The 27,310-nt window shown below is 45.3% G+C and overlaps 1 protein-coding gene across 1 annotated transcript in view; it reads left to right on the forward strand.

The window, feature by feature from the left end:
- Nucleotides 1-1,190: 1,190 nt before the first annotated feature.
- The window catches only part of ECT2L (epithelial cell transforming 2 like), a 101,910-nt gene continuing 75,790 nt past the window's right edge, over nucleotides 1,191-27,310 (forward strand). Inside the window, exons 1-3 of the mRNA XM_068279498.1 lie at nucleotides 1,191-1,423; nucleotides 6,628-6,740; nucleotides 10,046-10,208. Of these exons, the coding sequence (XP_068135599.1) occupies nucleotides 1,238-1,423; nucleotides 6,628-6,740; nucleotides 10,046-10,208 (462 nt within the window). The 5' untranslated portion in view covers nucleotides 1,191-1,237. The remainder of the gene's footprint in view (nucleotides 1,424-6,627; nucleotides 6,741-10,045; nucleotides 10,209-27,310) is intronic.

A 27,310-nucleotide genomic window follows, 5' to 3' on the forward strand; every position in this document is an offset into this window, starting at 1 on the left:
AGAAGTACACATTTGTTGCTGCTTGTAAGCTTTTGTACAAAAACCTTTCCATTGCAAGAATAATGTATGTATAGTATGTGCCCACCAGAACAGATACTTCAAATTACTTTGAAGTAGAAATAGAATTTTACACACCACGTGCCTAGGTTAGTGAACATAGATTGTTAATGCTAAAATGTGAAATACTTGTCATATTACCTAGGGCTCTCTTCCACTAAAATACGATTGTAGTTTTCTTCTGTTTTTCACTACCACGATCTAATGGGTGTGCAGCGTGATTTTGATGCATATTATGAAAAAATTGCATAGGGGCGTGATTGCTATGGGATTTTCCTGCACTTCTATACTATCTATAGGAACCTAAGTGCATGAAAAAAAACAAAAAAACAATAAACTGCTGCAGCGATCAGACTCCTCCGGCGGCATGTCCCCTTAGGGACAAAAAAAGGAGGTGAGTCCGATCGCTGGGCTCCCAAGCTGGGCTGTGCAGAAGGCTGAAAAGCCTGCACAGCCCAGCACAACATAAAATGGCCTGGTCTTTAGGGGGGGTTAGTGCTCTGGTCATCAAGTGGTTAATAACTGGTTGAACCTCCTTTTTATAGGGTGAGGAAAAAAGTCACTGTGTCTTACAGTCCAAATGCAGAGAGTTCCTGACTTGTGAACGCCTGCCAATACCAACCTCCAACCCGCAGCAACGTTGGAGACTCTCTGTACTGTTCTCATGCAGAGGAGGACACAGGCACAAACTGAGGGCACAGGGGGACACAAAGGGGCAAAGAGGAGGTCACAAGGGGGACACATGGGGGCATAATGCACAAAATGCAACCTCACCATGGATGCACCAGGTTTAGCACAGTATATATTTTTTTCCCCAGGTTTTTGTCCTCTAAACCGGGGTGCGTCTTATGATCAGGAACGTCTTATAGTAAAAAAATACAGTAACTCCAAAGCTTTCACATACTTTTTCTTGCTACTGTGTGTGTGTGTGTGTGTGTGTGTGTGTGTGTGTGTGTGTGTGTGTGTGTGTGTATATATATATATATATATATATATATATATATATATATATATATATATATATATACACTTTTTTTTTAATTGTCATATTGTCTTTTATTAACAGGGATGTACTTCACTTTCTCTGTAACACTCATGGAAGTAGTACTCCTCACTATTCAGTTTGAGTAAGGCAGTGCTGTACCAGACGTTTCTTGAAATCTCTGTGTACAAGGTAAACATGATGTCCAGCCCTCGCAAGCTCAGTCCGCACAGTGTTAAGAAGTGGCATCTGGACAGTGTGGGGCTTCAGGCTGGAGAGACACAGATGTCAATCAGAGACAACATTAGTTCGGATCAGAATGCAAGCAGTCACACAAGGTTTAGTGCTTGGACACCAATGGCAAGCAAGTCTTTCAACAATCAGGTAATCATGCTGTACGATGGGGAAAAATGTCTGCATACAAGAATGGTAAAGGAAGACCTGAGTGTCTTGTATACAGTATATCTATATGTTCTGACTATATTTCAGAAACCGTAAATCAGACTGAATTATGCACACCACACACATCATAGTTTTAGAACAAGGTTTTAGATTTGGAACAAGGGTTGATGCACTAAGCTTTGATAAGGTTGCTCTGCACAGGTAGTTCACAGCAATTTTATCGATAATAACCCCAGGTACATAATGCCCATTGCACAACTTGCATTACATAGCTGGCGTTCATATCAGTAAAATTGCGCTGTCTGCACACAACACCTTTAGACCTGGAACCCACTAGCAGTACATTACTAAGCCATTTCTAATCGCTTGTGATTTGAAAAGCTCTTGCTAATGTAATGTTATGGATGTGATCCCACTTGAGGGATGTGATTTTATAAATCGCCAATAGCATTGCATTAGCAAGAGCTTTTTTCAAATCACCAGTGCTTAGAAAAGGCTGCTAGTGGGTTTGAGCCCTTACTTAAGTTTAGTGAATAGACCCCAACGTTAGAATGTCCCCAGGCCTGGTTGTAGTCAACTAAATAATGACAACAATCTTGGCAGCAGCATTGCATGTACTGTATTTTATGGACTATAAGACTCACTTTTTCTCCCCCAAAAGTGAGGGAAAAAATCACTGCGTCTTATATTCCAAATGCAGGGAGTTCCTGACTTGTGAAAGCCTGCCAATACAAACCTCCAACCTGCCGCAATGTCATGGATTCCCTGTACTGTGCCCATGCAGAGGAGGACACGGGGACAAACGGAGGACACGGAAACACAAAGGGGCATTGAGGAGGACACAAGGGGGACACACGGGGGACAGAGAAAGACACAGGGAGATACAAGGAGACATGAGGTACAAAGTGGGCATAAGCCACAAGATGCCCCTTTACCATGGATGGTACCAGGTTTAGTTTATATTTTTTTCCTCTGGTTTTTGTCCTCTAAACCTAGGTGTGTCTAATGGTCAGGAGAGTTATAAGCTCCGTCTACATGCTCCGATGTGGCTTATCAATAGAGCCGCTGATGCAGCTCGATTGATAAGATCCGACAGGTCCAATCTCGCCGCCGCTCAAATCCCCGCGAGCGGACAATAGCGGGGAATCGAGCGGAAGATAAGCGGCGCCGGCGGGGACGAGCGGGTATCGAATCCGACGCACAAGCGGGGACGCGGCGGGTACGCGCAGGGATGCGGAAGAGGCGATCCGGCAGCTAATCGAGCTGCCGGATCGCTCCATGTAGATTGAGCTTTACAGTCCGAAAAATACAGTACTCTATTTGGAGCACTGCTGCCACAGGACTGTCCAGAAATTCCTACCTTGTGGCAGGAGTAATTAGCTGCACAGGATAAGTGCCTTAGGTGGCAGCTTCCACCAACTTCTGATAGGAACAGCACCTTACAAGATACAGAGCCAAACTGAAAGCAAGTAGCTTTTCTTAACAAACCTGGAATTTCCTACTAATCACCCAGAATACTTTGACCACTTTACTACATTACATGGGGCATCCTTTGCATGAATTTGGAATTGCACCATATATAGAAGCCAAACCCAGCATTGATATATAATAGTGGTATGATCAATGTTGTAGGCCATAGAAGTGCTAGTATTGAGTAACCCTGGATTTAAAAAATAGTTATAGTTAATACTAAAGCTAAATTGTAGAATACTGCAGGTATAGCAGACCATGAGAGGAAACTGAACAGTTGAGGACTTCTTTTTACAGCCTATCTATCCGATGAACTGTATGCAACTGAAGGTCCATAACCACAATGCGATTTTTGTGGTGACTTTATTGCAATGGGTGACTTTTTTCGCGACCAGCGATTGCTTTCGCGATTTGACAACCGTGGGTATGTTCTTGCAATTACACACTATCCGATGGTCTGCTGTGGGCCGGCTGGATCCTGGGGCAGATAGGTTACTCCCATAGGCTATATTGGGAACACATCTGCTCTTCCAGGATTATTGCAGGCTGCAGAGAAGTGCGTTCTGCTTACCGCAGCGGATCCAATGGATCCATTGCAGGCTGACAAGTGTAAACGGCTCCTATATGTAACCTAGTTGCCACTCACTGTCAATTTTGCAATGAGCGGAGATCAGATGAAAAATCTATTTTCTCGGCTCAAGTGGGAACGCAGCCTTAGAAAAAAAACAGGAAACAAAGGTGACAATGGGCAAATCGCAGCAAGGAGCTGATAAACACATTTATCCACTAGTAGGACAGGTTTTTGTTGTGGCAGAGCACAGCCTGAAAATAATCATACAATGATCAGCTTCTCCACGTATTTTGTTACTGCTTTCGTTCAATGTTTCATAGGTGGTGTTTTTGTGGGGTATATGTGCAAATTTCTAAACGTTTGTTATAAAGTTAACATAAGTCTACTTACCAAAAAAGATGGGAAAAGAGGATGAATGGCACTATTGCTGACTTCTTGTATAGCCTAAATTCAGACAGGTGTTTCCCTTACATTAAATAGAGCATTATTTCAAATTATTTATACATGAAAAGGCTTTGCAAAAAATACATAAAAAAAACCAAAACAACCTTGGCATCTTTGCTGACTAAATACAGGAAATATCTGCTACACCAATTCAAAAATCCCCAGCAGCGCCTAGCTGCCTCCTCACTCCCAGTCTGTCTGAAGCCATGCCTCCTGATAGGACATATGTCAGCAGGCAGGCATGGCTTCAGCTGGAAGTGCAGTCCCCCTACCCTTCCCTGCAACCCATGTGACTGGAGGCCAGCTGACAGTGATCAAGCAAGTGTAGGTTTCTGGCGTTATAGCATGTATTCTCCATTTTTTAGTTGTGGAAAAACTGCTGTGGGTTTTTACTAAACTTTGTATGCAAATTGCATGTAATATACTGTTATATTGTATATTATGACTGTGTCTGGAATGGGCTTTAAAACATGTTATTTGCCTGGCTGATGTGCAGACCTCTGCTTTGAAACACCCCGAGTCTCTGACCCAGCATAATAGGCAGAACAGCTATTCTGACTGCTTACAGGTTTCTGTCCCACACATTGCTGGAGGTGAAGGCTCACTATGATTGCCAGGCAAAGGGTGTAGAGATTGCAGCCTCCATATTCTCTCACTGCAACTCTCCTTAAAGCATAGCCCCCAACCGTCCCGTTTTCATCAGGATTCTCCCGATTTTGGAGGGCTCTCCTGCTATCCCGGTATGAGCCCCCCAAGTCCCGGGCGGCTGTCAGTGTTGACAGCCGCCCGTAACAGGAGGAGAGCAGCGCAGTGGAGGGAGAGCTGTGGGCAGTGGCGGAGAAGGGGGACCATCTCCCCCCCTTCCCTCACCTTATGGTGCTCTCCCTCCCTCGCTTTCCCCTCCGAAACTAAGTGCGGTGGCGTTTGGCAGCGGGCGGGACTTACCTTCCATGTCGCTCCAAGTGCCGAAAGTTCTGGTGCCGCAGCCTCTGCTCTGGTCTGGATCAGACCAGAGTAGCGGCAAATCATCCCACGCCTGCGACGAGACCAGACGGAGACACGGAAGGTAATTTCCGCCCGCAGCCAGCCACCGCACTTAGTTCCAGAGGAGAGAACGAGGGAGGGAGAGCACCCAAGGTGAGGGAAGGGGGAGAGATGGCCCCCCTTCTCCGCTGCTGTGCCCACCGCTCTCCCTCCACTGCGCTGCTCTCCTCCTGCTGGGGGGGTTGGAGCAGCTGGCTACCTATTCTGGAGACATATACACCTGCCTATATACTGGGGACATATACACCTGCCTACATATACTGGGGACATATACCCCTGGCTACATATACTGGGCACATATACCCCTGCCTACATATACTGGGCACATATACCCCTGGCTACATATACTGGGGACATATACCTCTGGCTACATATACTGGGCACATATACCCCTGACTACATATACTGGGGACATATACCCCTGACTACATATACTGGGCACATATACCCCTGCCTACATATACTGGGCACATGTACTGGACACATATACCCTTGGCTACATATACTGGGCACATATACCCCTGTCTACATATACTGGGCACATATACCCCTGACTACATATACTGCGGACATATACCTCTGGCTACATATACTGGGCACATATATCCCTGGCTACATATACTGGGGACACTGGCTGTTTGTCATTATGTGCATTTACTGGTGAAAAGCTGTCTCTTATTATGTGCATTTACTGGTGAAAAGCTGTCTCTTATTATGTGCATTTACTGGTGAAAAGCTGTCTCTTATTATGTACATTTACTGGTGAAAAGCTGTCTCTTATTATGTACATTTACTGGTGAAAAGCTGTCTCTTATTATGTGCATTTACTGGTAAAAAGCTGTCTCTTATGTGCATTTACTGGTGAAAAGCTGTCTCTTATTATGTGCATTTACTGGTGAAAAGCTGTCTCTTATTATGTGCATTTACTGGGGAAACGCTGTCTCTCATTACGTGCATTTACTGGTGAAAGGCTGTCTGTCATTACCTGCATTTACTGGTGAAAGGCTGTCTCTTATGTGCATTTAGTGGGGGAAAAAAATCTTCAAAAAACTTTATGGTAGGCGTGACTGGGGTCACGTGTGTTGGGTGTGTGGTTATGGGGTGTGGCTAGGGGTGTGGCCTGTGGCCCGATTTCTAATTTTAAAATGTTGGGAGGTTTGCCTTAAAGTAAACCTGAGATGGGGACTTAAAAAATACAAATACATGGGGCTTCCTCCAGCTCCCTCGCCGTGCTCCTTGTTCTATTTCAACTGGCCCCCGTAAAGTCCTCTGGTCCAGGGCCAACTGCACATGCTCTCATTGATGGAAGCGTTCTACACCAGTGCAGTACTACTGCGCAGGAGAAGTACACTCCCGGCAACGGGATCGAGACAGGTGACCGTGGGCGGCCGGCCTGCGCCGACTGGAGGATTTTTCGGGACCAGTTGGGGACGAACAAGGAGGCGTAGGAGGACGGTGAGGGAGCGATAAGCCTGGAGGAGGCTAGAGGAAACCCCAGGTATGTATATTTTTTTTTCTTAAGTCCCAATCTCAGGTATAGTTTAAAGCATTATGATGCAATTGTCTTACCATTTTTTTTTTAATTTTTTTTTGCCTTTTATCTTTTGTCTCCAAACATTTTGAGTTTCAATGAGTTAATTATAAATGTGCTCCCCAGCTCTTTCAGGATAGAGTGAACCTCATAGGCCACTGGTATGACTTGTGGACAGACAAGCAACGCAAACAGTTTCTCCATTCTATTTTACTGAGGAGCAGCAGATCACAACTGAAGTAAGTGATGTCTGGGCTCTTAGAGAAAACTACTTATATGGTATAGGCCTCATTGATGAAGCCCAGTAAGCACTGCAGTTTGCCATCAATCCATGTGTTTAGCCTCATATACACTTTAGAGAAAACCTGGGTAGTGACAGTTATTCTGAACCATCATAGACAAAAATCTAGCATGTGTACATCTTTCACCAGGACCAGATTTGTACTTTTTACAATCCAATGCCCACTCACTATCACTGGCCACCCCCTGACCAACAGCATACAGGGAGAGGGGAATGGGGATATCTGGCTACCTATACCAAGTTTGTACACAGTAGACCAGGCACTGTTAAATTGCTGATTTATTGTTTTTGTTGCTGCATTTACATTGCAGTAAATGCCCAATGAAGACCAATAAATCAGCAATCCGACAGTACCTGGTCTCAGTCTCCTGTGTACAAACTTGGTATAGGTAGCCAGATATCGCATGGACACACGCACGCACGCACGCACGCACGCACGCACGCACGCACGCACGCACACACACACACACACACACACACACACACACACACACACACACACGCACACACACACACACCTCTTCAGTATAGGTCAGATATTTCTGCAGCACGATTACCCTGCAGTGTATAGCCGTGTCTGGACTTCCATATTTTTCCAGAAGACAACTGCGGGGAGACGCAATGCAAATAGCTGGATAGTGGAAATGCTCCCTTACAGTAGGTATTGGAAATCTGATCAAATCTAGTCCATCTCTTCACGGGGGTTCTCAGTATTAACTTTATTCTGTACAAAAGCAGATGGACTGAGCAACAACAGTTCCATATGTGCTTTTGTAAATAAAGGAATAACTGAAAATCCTCCGTGAGAAAATAGACTAATTCAAATCCTGACAGATCAGATTTTCACTACCTTCTGTAAGGAACAGTAACATGGGAAAAAAGTAATTTATAATGCATTTTTCTCAGTAAGAATTTAGCATTTATATGTATTGTATTGTTCGCAATAGAACTCCTTACTGGAGAGTTTTATGGCTGTAATTCTTTATTAGTGAGGTTTATGCTATAGTCCAGCTAGCCTTAACTGGAGAGAAACTGTCACTTGCATACATGAATGTTAACACTTTCAGGCAGGTAAGTAAAAAAAAAAAGGGGGGGACGAGGACCTAGTTATTAGTATAAGGCTGGCACTATTCATGCATGTTTATCTCATCATGCTGCTTCTCCCCTCAGGTACATGTCTTGGATATCTTGTAGTACATGTGATAACTTGTGGATATCTTATGCATCATCACACCCAACTTCATCTCAACCTTAATGGTGGCCACTAATGATCCAATCTTTTTCATCTAATCTTACCTAATCTACGGTTTGTAGTAGAAGAGTAAACTGAGGTGGCCACTAACAATACAATTGTTTTCCTCCAATTTTACCAAATCTATGTAGTAAAAGGGTAACCTGAGTAAATATAATGAATGGATAATTTAGGCAGTTACCTTTATATTACATAGAAATGGTAAGATTGGATGAAAAAAAGATTGTATCGTTAGTTGCCAGCTTAAGGTGGCCACTAACGATACAATCTGCCAAATGATCGTTTACAAACGATTCTTCGTATGAACGATCGGAAGTGATAGCTTTGAACCATTAATGGATAAAAATGTCCTAACCAAGCCAATCAGATTGATGAGATCGATCCAAAAATCGGATAAGTTTCAATTTTCCATTAGTGGTCACAAACGATCATTTCCGATGGTTTATCCGAAGAATCATTCGTAAACAATCGTTCAGTAAATTGTATCGTTCATGGCCACCTTTCGGCAGGACCTTATATATTACATAGAGATGTTAAGATTGGATGAAAAAAATTAGATCATTAGTGGGCACCATAGACTTCATGAAAGCAGACTGCAAGTAACCAGATCTCTCGGTAGCCATTAGGAAGGTGAGGTGTTTATACTTTTGATTTCTGCGCTTTTCAATTTACTTTTTCCCCCATATAAAAATAAAAATAGAAATAGAATTTTTTCCCAGAACAGTATGGGTCGCATGTAATTTCATTAACACCAAAGCAGCTTAAAAAGAGACTTAAAGAGTAACTGTCAGGCTGCAGAAGCTAATTTAAACCTCTATTCTCCTGTGTTAAACAGTTTAGAAGGAAGCCAAAAAGGCATTAGTGAAGATAAAAATCTCTCTTACCTTTGATGTGTGCTTATCAGAAAAGCTGTTAGACCTAAGAGGACCCAAGCCGCATACTATACTGCAAAGCATTCTGGGGCCCTCCCCTCGGCTGCTAATGAGACGTTACAGCAGCTTGTAATCAGTCCAGCGCGTAGCACTGATAAATCTCCGGGCAGAGTACACTGCAGGAGTCAGCTATTGTTCCTAGCCACATGGCTAATTAATATTCACTGCACACTGTTATTCAGTACGAGCTTTTCTGTGATCAGGAAGCAGGCAGGACATGACGACACATTTGACAGAAAAACATGGAACCTGCCATGAGCTGTCAGGAGCATCAATCTCTGCATATACTATATAAAAATTCTGTGAAGTACAAACGTGGACAGTGAAATGCATATGTAATGTAAGTACAGCCAATCTTTAGCTACTGATATATGTGTTTATTTTCTCTGAGACCTTATACCTAACAGCTCCTCTTTAAGCCTAATTTAAAAAACAAAAAACAAACCAGATACTCATCTAAGGAGAGGGAAGGCTCTGGGTCCTATAGAGCCTTCCCATTCACTTCCCGGGTTCCTGCGTTCCCCTGCAGGCTCCCCTGTTAGCAGTCTATGACCGTTTGGCCGTAGACTGCTCTGTTCCGGATTGGGGAGACTTTGTCAGTCTTCGAAAGCACTTGGGCTTCCAAAGACGGGCCACTTCGTACTGTGTGTGCACGCATGAGTGCCCTCTCTTGGCACTCATGTACGGGCATGACAGAGCCGTCTGTCTTCGGAAGCATGAGTGCTTCTGAAGACTGCCAAAGTCTCCAGCGGCGTGAGAACTAAACCACGAAGCCTGCAGGGGAATGAGGAGACCGGGAAGGCTCTATAGTACCCAGAGCCTTCCCTATCCTTAGGTAAGTATCTGTTTTTTGTTTTAAATTAGACTTCAGATTCACTTTCAACTGATTAACAACCCGCTCTACTAAGTGAAAGGGTCAGAATCCCAGAAGTTTTATTGACTGGATGCTATACTCTGATTAAAATGTTTGAATGTTTTTTAGATGTTTTTACTCTATTAGCAACATGTTACTGCTGAGCAGTTTGTTGACTAAAGCGATTCTGGGCTGTTTTATTGTAGATTTGTACAGGATTGGTTCACTGAAGAGGTTCCTGTCACCAAAGTTGACTTTACAACAGTGCTTCCCAGGTTTCTGTCTTTGTACATATTTTCCTTCCTGAACCCTCATGACTTATGTTCTGCAGCACAGGTCAGCTGGCACTGGAAATTCCTGGCTGAGCAGGTACGGGATTCACATACACTCCCTTAACGTGTTCTGTCTTCCTTCACCACATTACACTGCTCCTCTAAACAGGGCCGGATTTGTACTCTTTACCGCCCTAGGCTACTGTCACTAGCCGCCTCCCTTCAGTATAGCTAGCAAGATGACCCCTCCCCCTTTCCCTCTAGTATAGGTAGCCTGATGACCCCCCCCTTTCCCCCAGTATAGGTAGCCAGATGACTCCACCCCCTTTCCCTCCAGTATAGGTAGCCCTTCCCTCCCTCCATTCCCCCCCCCACCACCTTTCAGTATAGGTAGCCAGCTCGCCTGCCCTTCACCCCGCAGTAGCCATCTGTGTCACTCATTTCTCCGCTCGTCTCCAGTGCAGAAGCTTCCTCTTCCTTTCCGTCTCCAATGCTGCCCAAGTCCATAGCCACCGACCACAATGCAAACCTGCACAGAGAGCAAGGTGGCTGCTGCATAGGCAGCTAGCAGCAGAGTACCTCTGTCAGGCGCTCGCCTGATCGCCCTGCATTGCAGCATTTGCAAGCTTGCAAATGCTGCACCTGTTTAGCCTGCTGTAGTCAATACCGCAGTCTTTAGTGGTTAATAGCAAAGCCCCCATCCATGCTAGAATTACCGAATTTGCTAGGTATGTTAAGGAGAACAGTGGGAACAAGGGGGGGAAAAATCTTTCAAAAAGACTTTGTAGTTTATGAGAAAATCGGTTTTAAAGTTACAACAGGAATTTTTTTTTCAACCTCCTGAGCGTTACGCCGCTCAGGAGGTTTTGACAGTTTGTGTCCCCATGTGAAATTAATGTGATCTCATGCCTGTAAAACCATTATCTAGCACTAGGCTAGCTAGCTCAAGTGTCCGGCACCCCCCGATCCTCGCCGCTGCCCCGTCTATACATTACCCAGCCAGGATCCAGCGATCGGCGCAGCCTCCCCGCACAGCTCCGGCCTTCACTATGGGGAGGATCGCACATGATATCATGACGTCGCCGACGTCATGCGCAAACCTGATCCTCCTTATAGAGCAGGTATGTCAAACCGGTCCTACGAGGGCCGAGATCCTCACACATTTTTGGCACAGCTCAAATTGATTTGAATTGATGGGTCTGAATTAGGAAAGGCGTGGCCCATCAGGTAGAACATATTCCTTTCTTTCTCAGTCCATCCTAAACACTGCCATGGATCTGGCACTCCAGGCCTGGAGTTCGACACCTGTGCCATAGAGAGACCGGAGCTGTGCGTGGAGGTTGCGCGATCGCTGGATCCTGGCTGGGTAATGCATTAACGGGGGGATCAGGTGGGTATGACAGGCAATCGGGGGGAGCTGGACACTTGTACTAACTAGCCTAGTGCTAGCTAAAGGTTTTACAGGCATGAGATTACATTAATTATGCATGGGGGACTTCTGGGGCCAGCAAGAGGTATGCCCGACACAGTGTGAGGCATACCGCTAAGGAGGTTAATGCAGTTAAATGACAAATAATGGTGTTGAGTCACAAAGCTTTTTGTTATATTTCCCTTAACTGTAAGGAGAGCTATTGCATGAGATAAACACATAAGGGGGCTGATTCTCAAAGCTTTCTTATTTTTCACCTTAACTGTAAAGGTGGCTATACATCTAGCAATTTGGCTGTACGATCGACCATTCGATTTGATCATTTCAGAGAATCGAGAGAGAATCGAGTGTGTTCCAGAATTCCCAATGTATGAAAAGTGGCTGATTCCATGTCGAATCGACCAGCTTAGTCGATCGAGCAGGATGAAAGAAATTGATCGATCGTACAGGAATCTGCTGCTGTTCACATATCATTCGATCGACTCTGAATCGATTTTTGCATTCAGAACATGGAGTCACAACATTGGTCAGATCAAATGTGATGGTGAATCACATAGGATATTGATTGCAGTATGTGGGTCACTAGTCGATCGACTTCAGTATGGTTTCTTGAAAAATGATCACTTTGTTGATTGAATAATGTGCCCGCGGCTACATCGTCGCTAGACACGCCCATCTGACGATGACATAGCTGCGGGCACAGGTGGTAGAAGGAAGGAAGTACTGCACATGCGCGGCGTAGTATTTCTATAGTGGACGCTGTGGTCGGGAGCCGCTAATGGAATCTAGAACGGGGCAACGGAGGCACACAAGTTGCAAACAAGGGAGCAGTAAGAGAGTGCTCACATTTTCCTGACAGCATGCCATGTCTTTTTTATATTGTGGCTTCGGCTCTGGTATCCTTTAAGTCAATTAAGAAGAGATAAATAATGAGTTAAGTTACTTAAGAAGAGATACCGTAAATTGAGAGCTAATAAGTAAGGTGAGAACATTAGATACGCCACACTTAGGTGTAAGCAAAAAGTATATGAGTTCGGGTCGGGAATAAATGTAGCGCACACCTGGCAAAGTCTTTTCAAAAACAACAAAAAGCAAACCATATTCCCAGGATCAAAGATCCAGCTGCTAATAAACATTGTAAATATGAAGATACAGTATATCACGAGTGTTCAAAGAATGTAATGAAAATGTATATAATCTTCCTACTCAACATTTAGATAAATCAACCACACATCAAAAACATTGCAAACTACATTAAAAGCTCTAAAATGCCTAAATTATCATGGTTAGAAAGGGGACTATTGGAAAATCTGCTTATGTTAGAAGAGCTCTAGTCTAGAGGGCACTTGCGCAAACTCCCATGGGCAAGGGAGTATTGCAGGTCCTATTCACAGCAGCTCCTGGCCCATCTTCTTGAGACTTTAAAGGACAAGTGTAATGCGTGAAATGGAGGCTGTCATATTTATTTCCTTTTAAACAATACCAGCTGCCTGGCAGTCCTGCTGATCTATTTGGGTACAGTAGTGTCTGAAAAACACCAGAAACCAGTATGTGGCTAATCTTGTCAGATCTGACAATAATATGAGAAACACTTGATCTGCTGCATGCTTGTTAAGGGGCTATAGCTAAAAGTATTAGAGAGGATCAGCAGGACAGCCAGGCAACTGGTATTGCTTAAAGGAAATAAATATGGCAGCCTCCATATACCTCTCACTTCAGGTGTCCTTTAAACTCAATCTTAAAATACCCCTGACCTCGTTTTTTTAAACGCTTATCTCCAGCTACCCCCGCCTCCCCGTCCCCTGCTCTGCTCATCCATAATGTAGAGCTCAAGGATGGTCGAGGAGGAAGTGTCAGTACTTCCTCCTTTCTGCCCGTCATCAGTAAAGCAAAAAGCACTTACCGCTATTAGTTCCTATATGCACAGCACACTGGGGAGCTGCGCTGTGTGCGGTCTTGAGGCAATTTAGCACAGAACGATAGTGTACGCAGCGCTATCGTTCTGAGCTAAATTACCTCAAGACCGCACACAGTGCAGCTTCCCAGCGAGCTGTGCATATAGGAACTAATGGCGAGTGGAGGGGGCGTTACTGATGACGAGCAGAGTAGAGGGAAGTACTGACACTTCCTCCCTGCCCATCCTCGATGTTCTTCTCAAGTCAACAATGTCAACTGAGCAGAAGGGGGGGGGGGGGGGGGGGGTTCTAATGGGGGAGGAAGGCACTGTGCTGTGATTTATGTCACAGTGCAGAAAGTAAGTAAAGCATTAAACATAATGATATTCTACAGCATAGTCAGGTGTACTTTAAACACTAATACCAGAAAAGGAGGACTTCTGTGCACCATGTTAGAGTAACATAACTCAGTCCTTATAAAGGAGGGGAAGGACCCAGCTCTATGCCAGAGCTATCGACCAACTGCCCTACTAAATGTAGACCTTAAACTACTGTATTTGGGAAAATCCTGGCCAACAGGATGACCCTGCACTTGGCAAAACTAATCCATCTGGATCAGGCTGGATTCATTCACAGTAGAGAGGCTAGAGACAACTCAATACGCACATTAAACCTGCTATACTGGTCCAAATCCCGCTCCATTCCTGCCCTTTTATTTTTAAACTGATACTGAAAAATAATTTGACGGGGTAGATTGAGACTTTATAGAGGGGGTTCTGCATTATATAGGGATGGGTGATAGATTGCTTTCCTATATTATGGCCTTATACAGGTTCCCTATTGCTAAGGTTAAAGCAAATGGAGTGCATTCAATATTAGTAATGGAACCTGTCAGGTTGCCCCTATTTGCTCCAATTATTTTTATACTAATCGTAGGGACCTCTTTATTCAGGGTACAATTAAACTCTGGCATTCAGGGCCTCCCATTTCTTAAATCCAGTCATAAAGTTGCAGCATACACAGATGACATGCTTTTTCCTCCTCATGGATCTGCATATTGCCCTGCCTAACCTTATGATGGAGTTTCAAGAATATGGTCTGCTATCAAATATGAAAATGAATTACAATAAAAGTGAGGTATTGGGAATATTACTCTCACCCACACAGAGCAGTGGGTCAGAGGCAAATGTTCCTTTTAAATGGCCCATTAGAGCCCTAAAAGATCTGGGCATATACACAGGGCCGGTTTAAGCAACAATGGGGCCCCATTGCAAAATAAACCTGGGGGGCCCCCCCAACAGATACCCCGGAACAAAAATCGGCATTTTTTGCAGCTGGTATAGTCAGGGTGTGAAGCCCCAATCGGTCGGAGCTCCACATTCTGGCTATCCCAGCCTGCATGGGGGACAAGGGGTTAAAAAGTTTCAGGAGGGGGGACTCCACATAATTTTTTTTTTAAATTCCCACACTCTAAACATAAAAAAAAATTGGGAAAATAGGAAAAAATGCCAGGGATCTTCATACAGCCATATTGCGGTTGTATAGAGATCCCTGGCCAAAGCGCTGCGGCTGCATATGGACCCCCAGGAAACCCCGTCAGGAAATTTATTGCGCTTTCGTTTGATGCATGTAAAATTACACTACCGTTAGGTTTGCTACTAAAAGTGACATTTACCGCATTTTAAAGTATACTTTTTTCCTCCGAAACTTTAAAATCGATTTTCTCAAAAACTATAAGGTCTTTTTGAAAAATAGTTTTTTCCTCTTATTCCCAATGGTCTTCTTAACATATCCTGCAAATTTAGGGTTTCTAGCATTTAAGGTGGATTTGCTATTAACCATTAAATTTGGCAGGTTTTTAAATGTGTATTTTTTTTCCTTTAAAACTTTAAAATCGATTTTCTCAAAAACTATAAGGTCGATTTGAATTTTTTTTCCCTCTTGTAGCCACTGGGGGCCCCTACAAGCTCTGGGGCCCTGGGGCAATTGCCCCCTTTGCCTCTATGGTAGCGCCGGCCCTGCATATACATAACACCCGACCCTAAGGAAATAATAGATTGCCACTTTCACTGCCATGTAGATAGTATTAAACAGGAACAGAGTCGGAACGAAAGTCGAAGGCAATCCTGCCTTTCTTGGTTTGGAAGGATAAACATAATGAGAATTACCATAATGCCACGCATACTATATTTATTCCAAACACTTCAGATTTCACTTCCCTACTAATTTTTTTTTAATCACTTTAGCCTGCAGGTGTTTTCACCTCAAGGACGGAAGCAATTTTCCCCTGTCAGCGCTCCTGCCATTCATTTGCCGATAACTTTATCACTACTTATCACACCTAAATGATCTATATCTTGTTTTTTTTGCCACAAATTCAGCTGTTTGGGGGTGATATTTGTTTTCAGTAATTACTATAATTTTTATGCATTTTAAAGGGAAACCCTAGGAAAAAAATGAAAAAATATACTATGTCTCAAATTCCATCCCCTATAGTTTTAAAATAAACAATACTACTTTACATAATACCCATAATTTATCTGCCTATTTGTAGTATGTATAGTATTGTATATAGTATAGTATGGTGACAATATATTATTTTGAAATAAAGTTGTGGTTTTTGTTTTCTCTTTGTACACTACCAATGATTACAAGCCCTTATTTGCAAAAATAACAGTAATACACCCTCATGAAATACATATTTAAAAAGCTAAGTCCCTAAGGTAACTATTTATGTATTCTCTTTTCATTTTTTTACAAGTGCTTTTATTTGGTACAGAATATATGAAAATAACAATTGTATTGCTTTTCATTCAGTTTGCAGCAAAATGACATAGGCCTCAATTCTCAAACACTCCAAATTATATTCTCTTGCTATTCAGATAGCTTTTTGGGTACATTTCACACTATTAACCACAAGTTGCACTAATAGATTTTTTTAAGGCCATTTTTTGCAACCAAATATAAAGGTAGCCATACATCTAATGATGATGGGTAGATTAGACCAAGAGACAAATCCCTCTCTAATAGAATCTTATTAGAGAGACATCTGTTGGCTGCCCATACAGCGCAGGCCGATTCCCGATCTATTTCATGCTGAAATTGATCAGGCATTGGCCTTGTGACACCGCAACCCTATCCATCTAATGTTAAATGTCCCGGTGCCCAGTGCAAGTGATACATTAACTGTTCTCCCCCATGGCTTCAAGATTCCTCCATTCTCCATTCATGCGTGCCACATGGTTGCCTAGTAACATGGCCGCATGTGTGATGTCTGACGTCACACGCGCCCTTACTAGGCAGCCACGTGGGCGGTACGTGTATGAAAAACGGAGGAAGCCCGGAGCCAGCGGATGATAATGCCTACTCACATATACATATTTTGTTACATTTAGACTTATCCGGTTTTGCTGAAATTGCACCATAGCTTGAAAATGTTTTGTTTATTTATGTTTTACAATTTTTTGACAGGCTGGCACTAAAAAAAAAAATCATGGGACATAGGCCTCAGTACTATAAACACCAAAAACTATTCTACAGCTCGTCACAATACAACAATAGTAACAAATGGTTGGTGCAGTAATCCATTATGCCCAAGGTGCAATATATTTTTTTTTTTGCACAAATTGTTACAGCTCCATTGTTTGTTTGCATACCCCCAGGAGATTGGAATCGGAAAAAGACCAAAAATGTCACCATCATAGAACGCTAACAACCAAAGCTATTCATAAGTGGGTGTTTTGTGAGCTACCTACTCATGTAGTGTTCCTGACATTTTTTCAAGTGTCATTATAATTTGAAAATGAAATTTTGAAGTTGGATTGACTTTTTCCCTACCTATTTTTTATGTGACATGTGGCCAAGCTTTAAAACACACCAAAAGGTATTCTCACATTTCTACTGGTTAAAACAAAGCCAAATATGGCTAATTTGAATGTATCACTATTCTAAACAGTGATGACAAATACATTGGAACTTATGGCTCATACTCACGGGCTACAATTGTCGCCGCAACCACGTGGCACGTGTGTGTCGCGGCGACAGGTCGCCCTTGAGTATGGCACGCGTGCCCCGAACCGTCGCTCATCGCTGCTGTCACCAGGCGATTGGCGCGGTCAATCGCCTGGCGACAGTTGCCGCCGCAACTGTCGGTAGTCCGCGTGTGTATGCGGACTAGCGACAGCAACCAATAGGCAGTGCACGGAGTTTCCGGCGGGGGGGGGGGGGGGACGTCGAAGACAGCTTCCGTCGCACCACTAATCCCTCTTCCGCAGTGTGTATGCGGAGGGACCCGTTGACTAGCTGTCACCGATCTGTCGCGCACAAGCTCCCGTGTGCTAGTGACTAGCTGCATTTGTAGCTCATAAGTATGGGCCATTATCATTGGATGTCTTGCAGGACTGGAGAAAAGCCAGAGGTCAGAAGTCAGGGGTTAGAAGCCAAAGTAAATTCAAGGGTCAGAAGATGGGAGGTGGTCTGCAGAGTGGACTGCAGAGCGGCTAATTTTCTCAGCTTACAGCAGGGTCTAAAGCTCAAGTTTGAACCTTGTTTGTGTTCTTGGGATTCCTCCAAGTATTCTGTTTCCTCAAACATCCCAAAAACATAGTGGTAGGCCAAATGTGAGCTCCTTTGAGGGACAGTAAGTGACATGAATATATAGGAAAAGGCCATTAAAATATGTTTGGGATATGAAAATGAGATGGTGGACTAGGTGAGTTAACCCTTTCCAATCTTGTAGGACATAAGAAAACGGTCTGCCTCTAGATTGCACTGTTATTATTATTATTGATTTATAAAGTGCCAACATATTCCGTGGCACTGTACAAAGTTAGAAACGAACATGGGGCACATAATAATACAGACAATAGTGTACACCAATATACAAGATACATAATTAGTGACAAAATACAAAAATGATACAAAATACAGAATACAAAATACAGAATTGGTAATGGCGGTGATAAAAGTAACATGATAAATAAAAGGTATAATAGTTTTCAAGACACAAAAGGGGGAGAGAGCCCTGTCAGGAACCGGCCCGCGGCACGCCTGCGTATACGGTTCCCGACTGCGGGTTTGACCAGATCAAGCGGGGGACAGCCTTATTCAAGCTACAAACAAGGCTGTGACCCCTAAAAAGCTCCTTACTGCCACCACTAGCGGTTTGCTAGACACGTTCACTCAGCTGTCGAGTGCTCAATACGCAATCTGCGTTTTCGTATTTGGGTCAGCTTTGTGCTTAGGCCGAATACGAGAACGCCACGCAAAACGTAAAAGTAAAGGAAAAAGGGGGGGTGGGGAGCATAAGTCATAAAGCCAAACTGACTAAATTCAATAAGAAAATATACAAATTTTATTAATGTCATCTTAAACAAATTTTAAAAGAAAGCACCGGTACACACTGCCATAGAACCTCACCCCGCACGCATCCAACAAACATACCACTACCTAGGATCACCTAATGTGATCAGGGATCCCAGATGGTTACAAACGTAGGCCTGGGGAGATTCCTTGAACAAAGTGTCCTCCAGACGGGTCACACAGCAAACTGACAATGTTCAAAAAATGCAGAGAAAGATCCGGATGCAGCAGCACAAAAAAGCAAACAGTCAGTTAGCAAGCGAAGCCCAGATCAGTAAGAAAGGTAGCAGCAAAAGCACAAATGCGTATGAGCACAGGAAGGAAACATACTGTACCCACTCCAGACGCAGCCTAAATGGAGTCCAGTTAGCTCCTCACTTTTCAGGTATCTCGACCCCTTGATGGAAACTCATAGCTGGGGGAGTACCAGAAGATCCAATATCGGTGGGTCCATGCATCAATGCTGCTAGGTATGGCTGTATAGATCACTCATGCAGTTTGTTGTAATGTATCACTCTGTATGATTAAAGAGCCGTGGGCTGGCTGTCGTCAGTCCGATGGACGCCCAGGGGCTGAAAGGTGACCAGGCAAGGAACATGGATGGAGGATGGAGAGCATGCGGAGGTCTCCAGGCAGGGACCGTGCTAGCAGCACGCCAGCAGCCCTGACATGTTTCGCCGGGTCTACCGGCTTTTTCGAAGGGAGGCGTGGCAAGGAGGAATCCCCGCATCCAGTCATTTATGCAGGACGCGCAAGCGGGCATGCAAATGTCCGCACGCGTCATTACATACGCGTCATGCGCGTCACCCGACTCCACCTCCTATCCACAACCAATCATGGTGCCGGAAAAACGATCCCGGCGGCTCGCGGCGGATGTAGTGGCCAGCGAGGTTGGTCAGGACGGGGGGGGGGAGAGAAGGGGCATGGCTGGAAAACGGGGGCAAAATAAATTAACAAAAAAGAGAGGAATTAACTAAAGTGAACCAAACACAAACACACAATCAAACAAAACTAAATCATTCAACAATTATTCAAAATTATTCAAACATTGATTTTGGAGCAGAGACAGCATATTCAAATGAACGCCACGCACACACACACAGTTGCAATCTTACACGGTAGTGAAGCAAAACCACTAACAGTCGTTCCGAACGATACTGTTAGACTTCCCACTCAGCTGTCGAGCGCAGAAGTGCCCCATACACACAATGCAATTACAATTTAATATGGTAGAGTTGCTCAAGCATACAATTAGGCATGGACTTATACACAGCTACACTGCAGTCTCCTCTAGGCTATGAGTGTTAGTTTAGTACAGCAGAAGTCAGGCTTATTAAATAATAATTTAATATTCCAGGGAAAAAAGTGGAACAGTGCAGAAAGTAATATATACAACAGATGTACAAAAAACAAAGTAAAAAAGTACAAGGTAAAAAGTACAAGATAAAAGTTACAAAAATACACACAAGGATATTTGCATAAAATAAAAATGGGATATAAACGTAGCAGCGTATCGATCTGGGCGTTGTTGCGGGAGTACGCACTTTCTGGTCAGGAACCAGGTTAGTTCTAGCCGTGGTATTTCCAAGAACTTACGAGTTGTGGTTATCCTAGCTGCTGTTTTATACTGTGAGATACGCCTGGAGGCTGCAAATTCCTTGGGGAGGGGAGGAACTAGTTTTAATTAAATCTCAGACATAATTCAATTTCCAGAGATCTAACATCCATGTATGAAAAGTGTATTATAGCACATTCATGAAAAGACTTCCCTAGTCCAAGTTACAGGTGACAACCCCATTGTTGACAGTATTTCCTAGCTGATCAAAGATAAGGATATGGCTGCTATTGGCCTGATTAGCCATCTCCTAATAGATGTAATTTACAGGATATAGTTTGCACCTCCACTAATAATTTAATTTCCTCACAACGAAATAGTGTTTAACACACAGGAGGCTCTTCCTGGCTAGTCTAGAGTTCTTCACAATGTTTTAACAGCCTTCATCAACAGAAGTGTAAATGTTTCAGTTGTCAATGACTTCCAAGCTTCAACTCCAGATAAGGTAGAACAAAACCCTTCACTTCTGCCATTGTCTAATTAACCAATGTCTTTGCTGGAGGCTAACACCCCAGCTCTATTCACTGAAGTCCCTAGATGCAAATGTAGTACAGCCAGATGACAATCGCTTCAAAGCAGAATACACATGTGAGATATAGCAGACAAAGTAGACAGAAAAATGACAGAAATATGATCGTGTATTCCCTAACATCATCAGCACCCCAATATATCCCCACACCTCCCCTCTTTAGAATGGGGCAAGGCAGATGATCTTCCCAGATTATCCTGCCAGCGCCTACATTGTTGGTTCTGCTTGACGGGACAGCCCATCAGCATTTCCATGATTGCTCCCCTTCCTATGTTGAATAGTGAAGCTATATTGTTGCAGAACTAAGCTCCATCTCAGCAATTTGCCATTGTCACCAGAAACCCGATGTAACCAACTAAGAGGGTTGTGGTTGGTTACGACTGTGAATACGCGACCGTAGAGATAGTGCTGCAGCTTTTGTAGGGCCCATACAATTGCCAAGCACTCCTTCTCTATGGTGGCATAAGCTACCTCCCAGGGTAGCAGCTTCCGACTTAAGTACAGAATCGGATGTTCTTCCCCAGTTTGGCTTACCTGGCTTAACACAGCACCTAGGCCAAAGGCTGAGGCGTCCGTCTGGACTACAAACCGTCGGCTGAAGTCTGTCGCTTGCAACACGGGAGGGCTGGCTAGGGCCCTCTTCAGAGCTGTGAATGACTGTTCACATTCTGGTGTCCAGAGAATCTGCTTGGGCAGCTTCTTTTTTCTGAGGTCTGTCAATGGCTTGGCGAGGGCACTGTAGTTGGGGACAAACTTTCTATAGTACCCAGCAGTCCCTAAGAAGGACTGAATCTGCTTCTTCGTTTGGGGGGTGGGCCAGGACACAATGGCATCTACCTTCCCAGTATCTGGACGAATCTCCCCCCCCCCCCCCCCCACCACCACATGTCCTAGGTACTGTACCTGTTTCATACCTATCTGACACTTGCTAGGCTTGACTGTTAGTCCTGCTGCAGTGATGCGCCCCAAAACCTGTGACAGCTGCGTTAAGTGGTCGTTCCAGTTGGCGCTAAACACGGCGATGTCATCTAGGTAGGTGACAGCACAGTGTTCCAAACCTCCCAGGAGACCATTTACAACCCTTTGGAAGATGGCCAGGGCGTTTTTCATTCCAAAAGGCATCACATTAAATTCAAACAGACCTGAGGGGGTGATAAAGGCAGACCTCTCCCGTGCCTCAGCTGTTAGAGGGACCTGCCAGTATCCCCGACTCAAATCCACGATTGTTAGATATTGCGCGCCAGCTAGCTTATCTAACAATTCATCGACCCTCTGCATTGGGTAAGCATCTGATGCAGTTATCAAATTTAGTTTTCGATAATCTACACAGAATCGAGTGGTCTGGTCCCGTTTGGGTACTAGCACTACAGGTGATGCCCATGCGCTGTGCGACCGTTGGATCACCCCTAGTGACAGCATTTCCTCAATCTCCTTGCTGATGTGGGCCTGAACCTCAGGGGAGACTCTATATGCTGACTGTCTAACCGGCTTGTTATTCCCGGTGTCAACATGGTGTACAGCCAGGCTGGTCAGACCAGGGCGGGCTGTAAAGGTACCACGGTAAAGGGTCAGCACATCAGATAGCCCAGCCTGCTGCTCTGTTGTCAACTCCGGATTGATCTGCACCTCGGTAACAGAGTCTGTTTCCTGGGTGGAGGCCAGGATGTCAACCAGGGCCTCTGCTTCACCGTCCGGTAGCAAAGTGCAGACAGGGAGAGCGCAAGCGGTTCTATGATGATGTTCTTTTAACATATTGACATGGTACGTTTTCAGCTGCTACCTCGGTCATCCAGCGCGACCACATAGGTCACATCACTAATCTTCCTATGTATGGTATAGGGCCCATCCCAAGCGGCCTGCAGCTTATTCTGTCGCATCGGGTTTAGGACCCATACCTTGTGACCTCATAAACTCTCTCCCTAGCCCCCTGGTCATACCACTGCTTCTGGGTGGGCTGGGCTTGAGTAAGATTCTCTCGCACTAACCCCACCAGGGTGTCCATCTTTTCCCGGAACTTTAGAACGTATTCCACTATGGAGACTCCGGGACCCATATCCTGCCCCTCCCAGACCTCTTGAATGAGATTGAGGGGTCCGCGTACCCTCCTCCCATATAAGAGCTCTAAGGGCGAGAACCCGGTGGATGCCTGGGGCACCTCATGATACGCAAACAGTAAGTGGGGCAAGTATCGCTCCCAGTCTCTCCCTTGCGATTCAACAAACACCCTTAGCATCTGTTTCAGAGTACCATTGAACCGCTCACATAACCCATTTGTCTGGGGGTGGTAAGGGCTGGCCATGATGTGGTCTACCTGCATTTGCTTACAGAGGCATTCCATTAGGCGCGACATGAGTTGCGGGCCGTGATCGGTGAGCATTTCGCGGGGAAAACCGACCCGTGAGAAAATGCGCACCAATGCGTCTGCAACCTTGTCTGCCCGTATGGAGCTCAGGGCTACAGCTTCAGGGTAGCGAGTGGCATAATCTACCACCGTAAGAATGAAACGTATCCCTGTGCTGCTGGGTATTGCTAGAGGCCCAATTATGTCAACAGCAACCCTTTGGAAGGGCTCCTCTATTATGGGTAAGGGCCTCAGTGGGGCTTTGTCTGTGTCACCTGCTTTGCCGACCCGCTGACATGCGACACAAGACCGGCAAAAATCGGCAATATCTGTCCCCATGTGGGGCCAATAAAAATTGTGGGCAAGCCGGGATTTGGTCTTGCGGATCCCCAAGTGACCAGCCAGGGGCACCTTATGTGCTATTCTTAATAGCTGCTCCCTGTACCTGTGGGGAACAATCAACTGCCGGTGTGCCTCCTCCACTTCAGACGGCTCAGAGAGAATAACCTCTCTGTACAGTCTGCCTTGCTCCCAGTACACCCTCACTCTGTCGCCCTCACCCGGTGCCCTGTCCGCCAGACCCCTGAGCTCTTCCAGGCTGCCATCAAGTCGTACAGCCTCGGAGAACTCCGCGCTGTCGGCCACAGGCACCAGGGGGGTGGCAAACTGAGAGGCCTCTGGGTCCTCAGAGCCAGGCTCTGAAGTGGAAGAGCCCGACCCAGTCACATCAGCCCCTTCAGTGGACAATTCGTCTGCTGCAGCCCGGTGAGCACTGCGGGTCACCACTGCAGCTGACGGTGCGTTCACTGTACACATGTCATTATGCAACACATTGCATATTACATCAACATTATCTGCATTCATGGTAACAACGTGTCCCCCTCCAGGCCTGGGCACTGGAGACTCACTAGGGCTGGCTCCTAGTACACAGTCCGTAGCACCTGGGGACTCACCAGCACTCCCCACTTGCACAGCATTATCAAACAGTACCTTGCAAGAGTCCTGAACTTCTGCTGGGGATGCAGGCTCCACGGGCCGGTTTGGAGTAGGCTCATATCGGGCCACTAACCGTCCCAGGTCAGTACCCAACAAAACGTTCGTGGAGATGGCATCCGTTACCCCCACTTCTTTCATTCCGCTGCCGGCCCCCCAATCCAGGTGGACCAAGGCGGTGGGTATGGCGGGGGTGACACCCCCAACTCCTTTGACAGCCATAGTCTTGCCAGGAATGTACTCCTCAGGGTTCACAAGCTGGGGGTGCACTAGAGTCACCTCTGCTCCTGTGTCTCTCAGACCGGTGGTAACTGTATCCCCAACCGTGACAGGTTGCAGATTCTCAGCATAGCTACCTGCATTCCTGGTGGCACACAACGCATTTTGGGCCCCGCCAGAGTTTGGGGCTTCCTTCTTCTTTCCTGGGCACGTAGCACTGATGTGACCCGGTTTGTTACAGGCAAAACATCTCCGAGTGTCAACGGTGGCTGTTCTACCTCCAGGCGGCTGCGGGACTTGGCTTCACTGGGTGCTCAGAGGAGAAGGTCTCGCAGTCTTTTCTCCCTTCCAGCTGGGCGCCGTAGTCCTCCGAAAATCAGATGCTTGATTGGACGTGTAGGCATCAGCAACTTTCGCGGCCTCATCCACGGTCTTTGGCTCTCGATCCCGTACAAACTGCCGGACCTCAACAGGACAAGTGTGGAGGATCTGGTCTTTTATTATCAGTTCCTGCAGGGCATCAAAGGTTTCAACAGCCAGTCCTTTTACCCACTGCTGGAAGGCAGTGCGCAGGTTGCACGCATGATCCAGGTAACTGTCATTAGGACCTCGCTGCACTGTCCTGAAACGTTTTCGATACACCTCTGGCGTGAGGTGGTATCGCGCAATGATGGCTTTCTTAATCGCCTCAAAGTCTGTTTCTTCCTCCTGGGGGAGACTCACAAACGCCTCCAGGGCCTTGCCTCTCAGCCCTGGTGTGAGATATCTTGCCCACTGCTCACGGGGCACCCCATACTGCCGACAAGTCCTTTCAAACCCCTGTAGGAAAGTATCTATGTCAGAGTCCTTGTCCATAGCGGGGAACTTATCCAGTGGGATTCTGTGGACTCGCTCACCTTCGCGCTCTGTGGATCCAGCAGACCGGTTCTGCTGCTGAAGTTTAGCCAGCTCCAGCTGGTGTTGCCGTTCAGCTCTTTCCCTCTCGGCCTGGAGTCGCTGTGCAGCTTGTTCCCGCTCGTCTTGATGTCGCTGTTCAGTACTTTCCCTCTCGGCCTGGTGTCGCCATTCAGCTCTTCCCTCCTCTGCCTGTCGGTGCAGTAGGATCAGCTTTAGGCGCAGTTCAGGATCAGCCGAGTTCAGTAGCTGTAGATCAGCTTCCAGAGATGGCATCTCCGTGTTCGATGGATCATCCAGGACATCGTCTCCACTCGCATTCTGTGGCGGGAGCGATTCCTCCTCTGGCGTGTCGTGAGCTGCATCCGCTGACGTTGAAGCACGGGCTTGCTCTGCCTCATCATACTCCTCGAGGGCACGAACTAACTGCTCCTTAGTCTGGCCGTTCGCCGTTTCTATGCCTCTGTGCTCACACAGGTTGAGTAGCATTTCTTTGTTTTGCCTTGCATAGCTGGATGCTTTCTGAGCCATCGTGTTGCAAAAATAATTAGAAAAAAAAAAGAAAAGGGGGGAAGGGAAGCAAAATGCCAAGTGTGTATCTTTAAACAAAAGAAAAAAAAGTATATAGATTCTGCACTGAGTAGACTTCTGTAGGCTAGTTGCTTCTAGCAAGCTTCCAGCCTTTAGTACTCAGAATAGCGAGCTAAACTGCGTACTAATGTACTAAACGTTCCCACCACTGCCAGCCAATTATGTCAGGAACCGGCCCACGGCACGCCTGCGTATACAGTTCCCGACTGCGGGTTTGACCAGATCAAGCGGGGGACAGCCTTATTCAAGCTACAACCAAGGCTGTGACCCCTAAAAAGCTCCTTACTGCCACCACTAGCTGTTTGCTAGACACGTTCACTCAGCTGTCGAGTGCTCAATACGCAATCTGCGTTTTCGTATTTGGGTCAGCTTTGTGCTTAGGCCGAATACGAGAACGCCACGCACACACACACAGTTGCAATCTTACATGGTAGTGAAGCAAAACCACTAACAGTCATTCCGAACGATACTGTTAGACTTCCCACTCAGCTGTCGAGCGCAGAAGTGCCCCATACACACAATGCAATTACAATTTAATATGGTAGAGTTGCTCAAGCATACAATTAGGCATGGACTTATACACAGCTACACTGCAGTCTCCTCTAGGCTATGAGTGTTAGTTTAGTACAGCAGAAGTCAGGCTTATTAAATAATAATTTAATATTCCAGGGAAAAAAGTGGAACAGTGCAGAAAGTAATATATACAACAGATGTACAAAAAACAAAGTAAAAAAGTACAAGGTAAAAAGTACAAGATAAAAGTTACAAAAATACACACAAGGATATTTGCATAAACTAAAAATGGGATATAAACGTAGCAGCGTATCGATCTGGGCGTTGTTGCGGGAGTACGCACTTTTTTGGTCAGGAACCAGGTTAGTTCTAGCCGTGGTATCTCCAAGAACTACGAGTTGTGGTTATCCTAGCTGCTGTTTTATACTGTGAGATACGCCTGGAGGCTGCAAATTCCTTGGGGAGGGGAGGAACTAGTTTTAATTAAATCTCAGACATAATTCAATTTCCAGAGATCTAACATCCATGTATGAAAAGTGTATTATAGCACATTCATGAAAAGACTTCCCTAGTCCAAGTTACAGGTGACAACCCCATTGTTGACAGTATTTCCTAGCTGATCAAAGATAAGGATATGGCTGCTATTGGCCTGATTAGCCATCTCCTAATAGATGTAATTTACAGGATATAGTTTGCACCTCCACTAATAATTTAATTTCCTCACAACGAAATAGTGTTTAACACACAGGAGGCTCTTCCTGGCTAGTCTAGAGTTCTTCACAATGCTTTAACAGCCTTCATCAACAGAAGTGTAAATGT

Source organism: Hyperolius riggenbachi, chromosome 4, assembly GCF_040937935.1.
Source record: "Hyperolius riggenbachi isolate aHypRig1 chromosome 4, aHypRig1.pri, whole genome shotgun sequence".
Classification (NCBI taxonomy): domain Eukaryota; kingdom Metazoa; phylum Chordata; class Amphibia; order Anura; family Hyperoliidae; genus Hyperolius; species Hyperolius riggenbachi.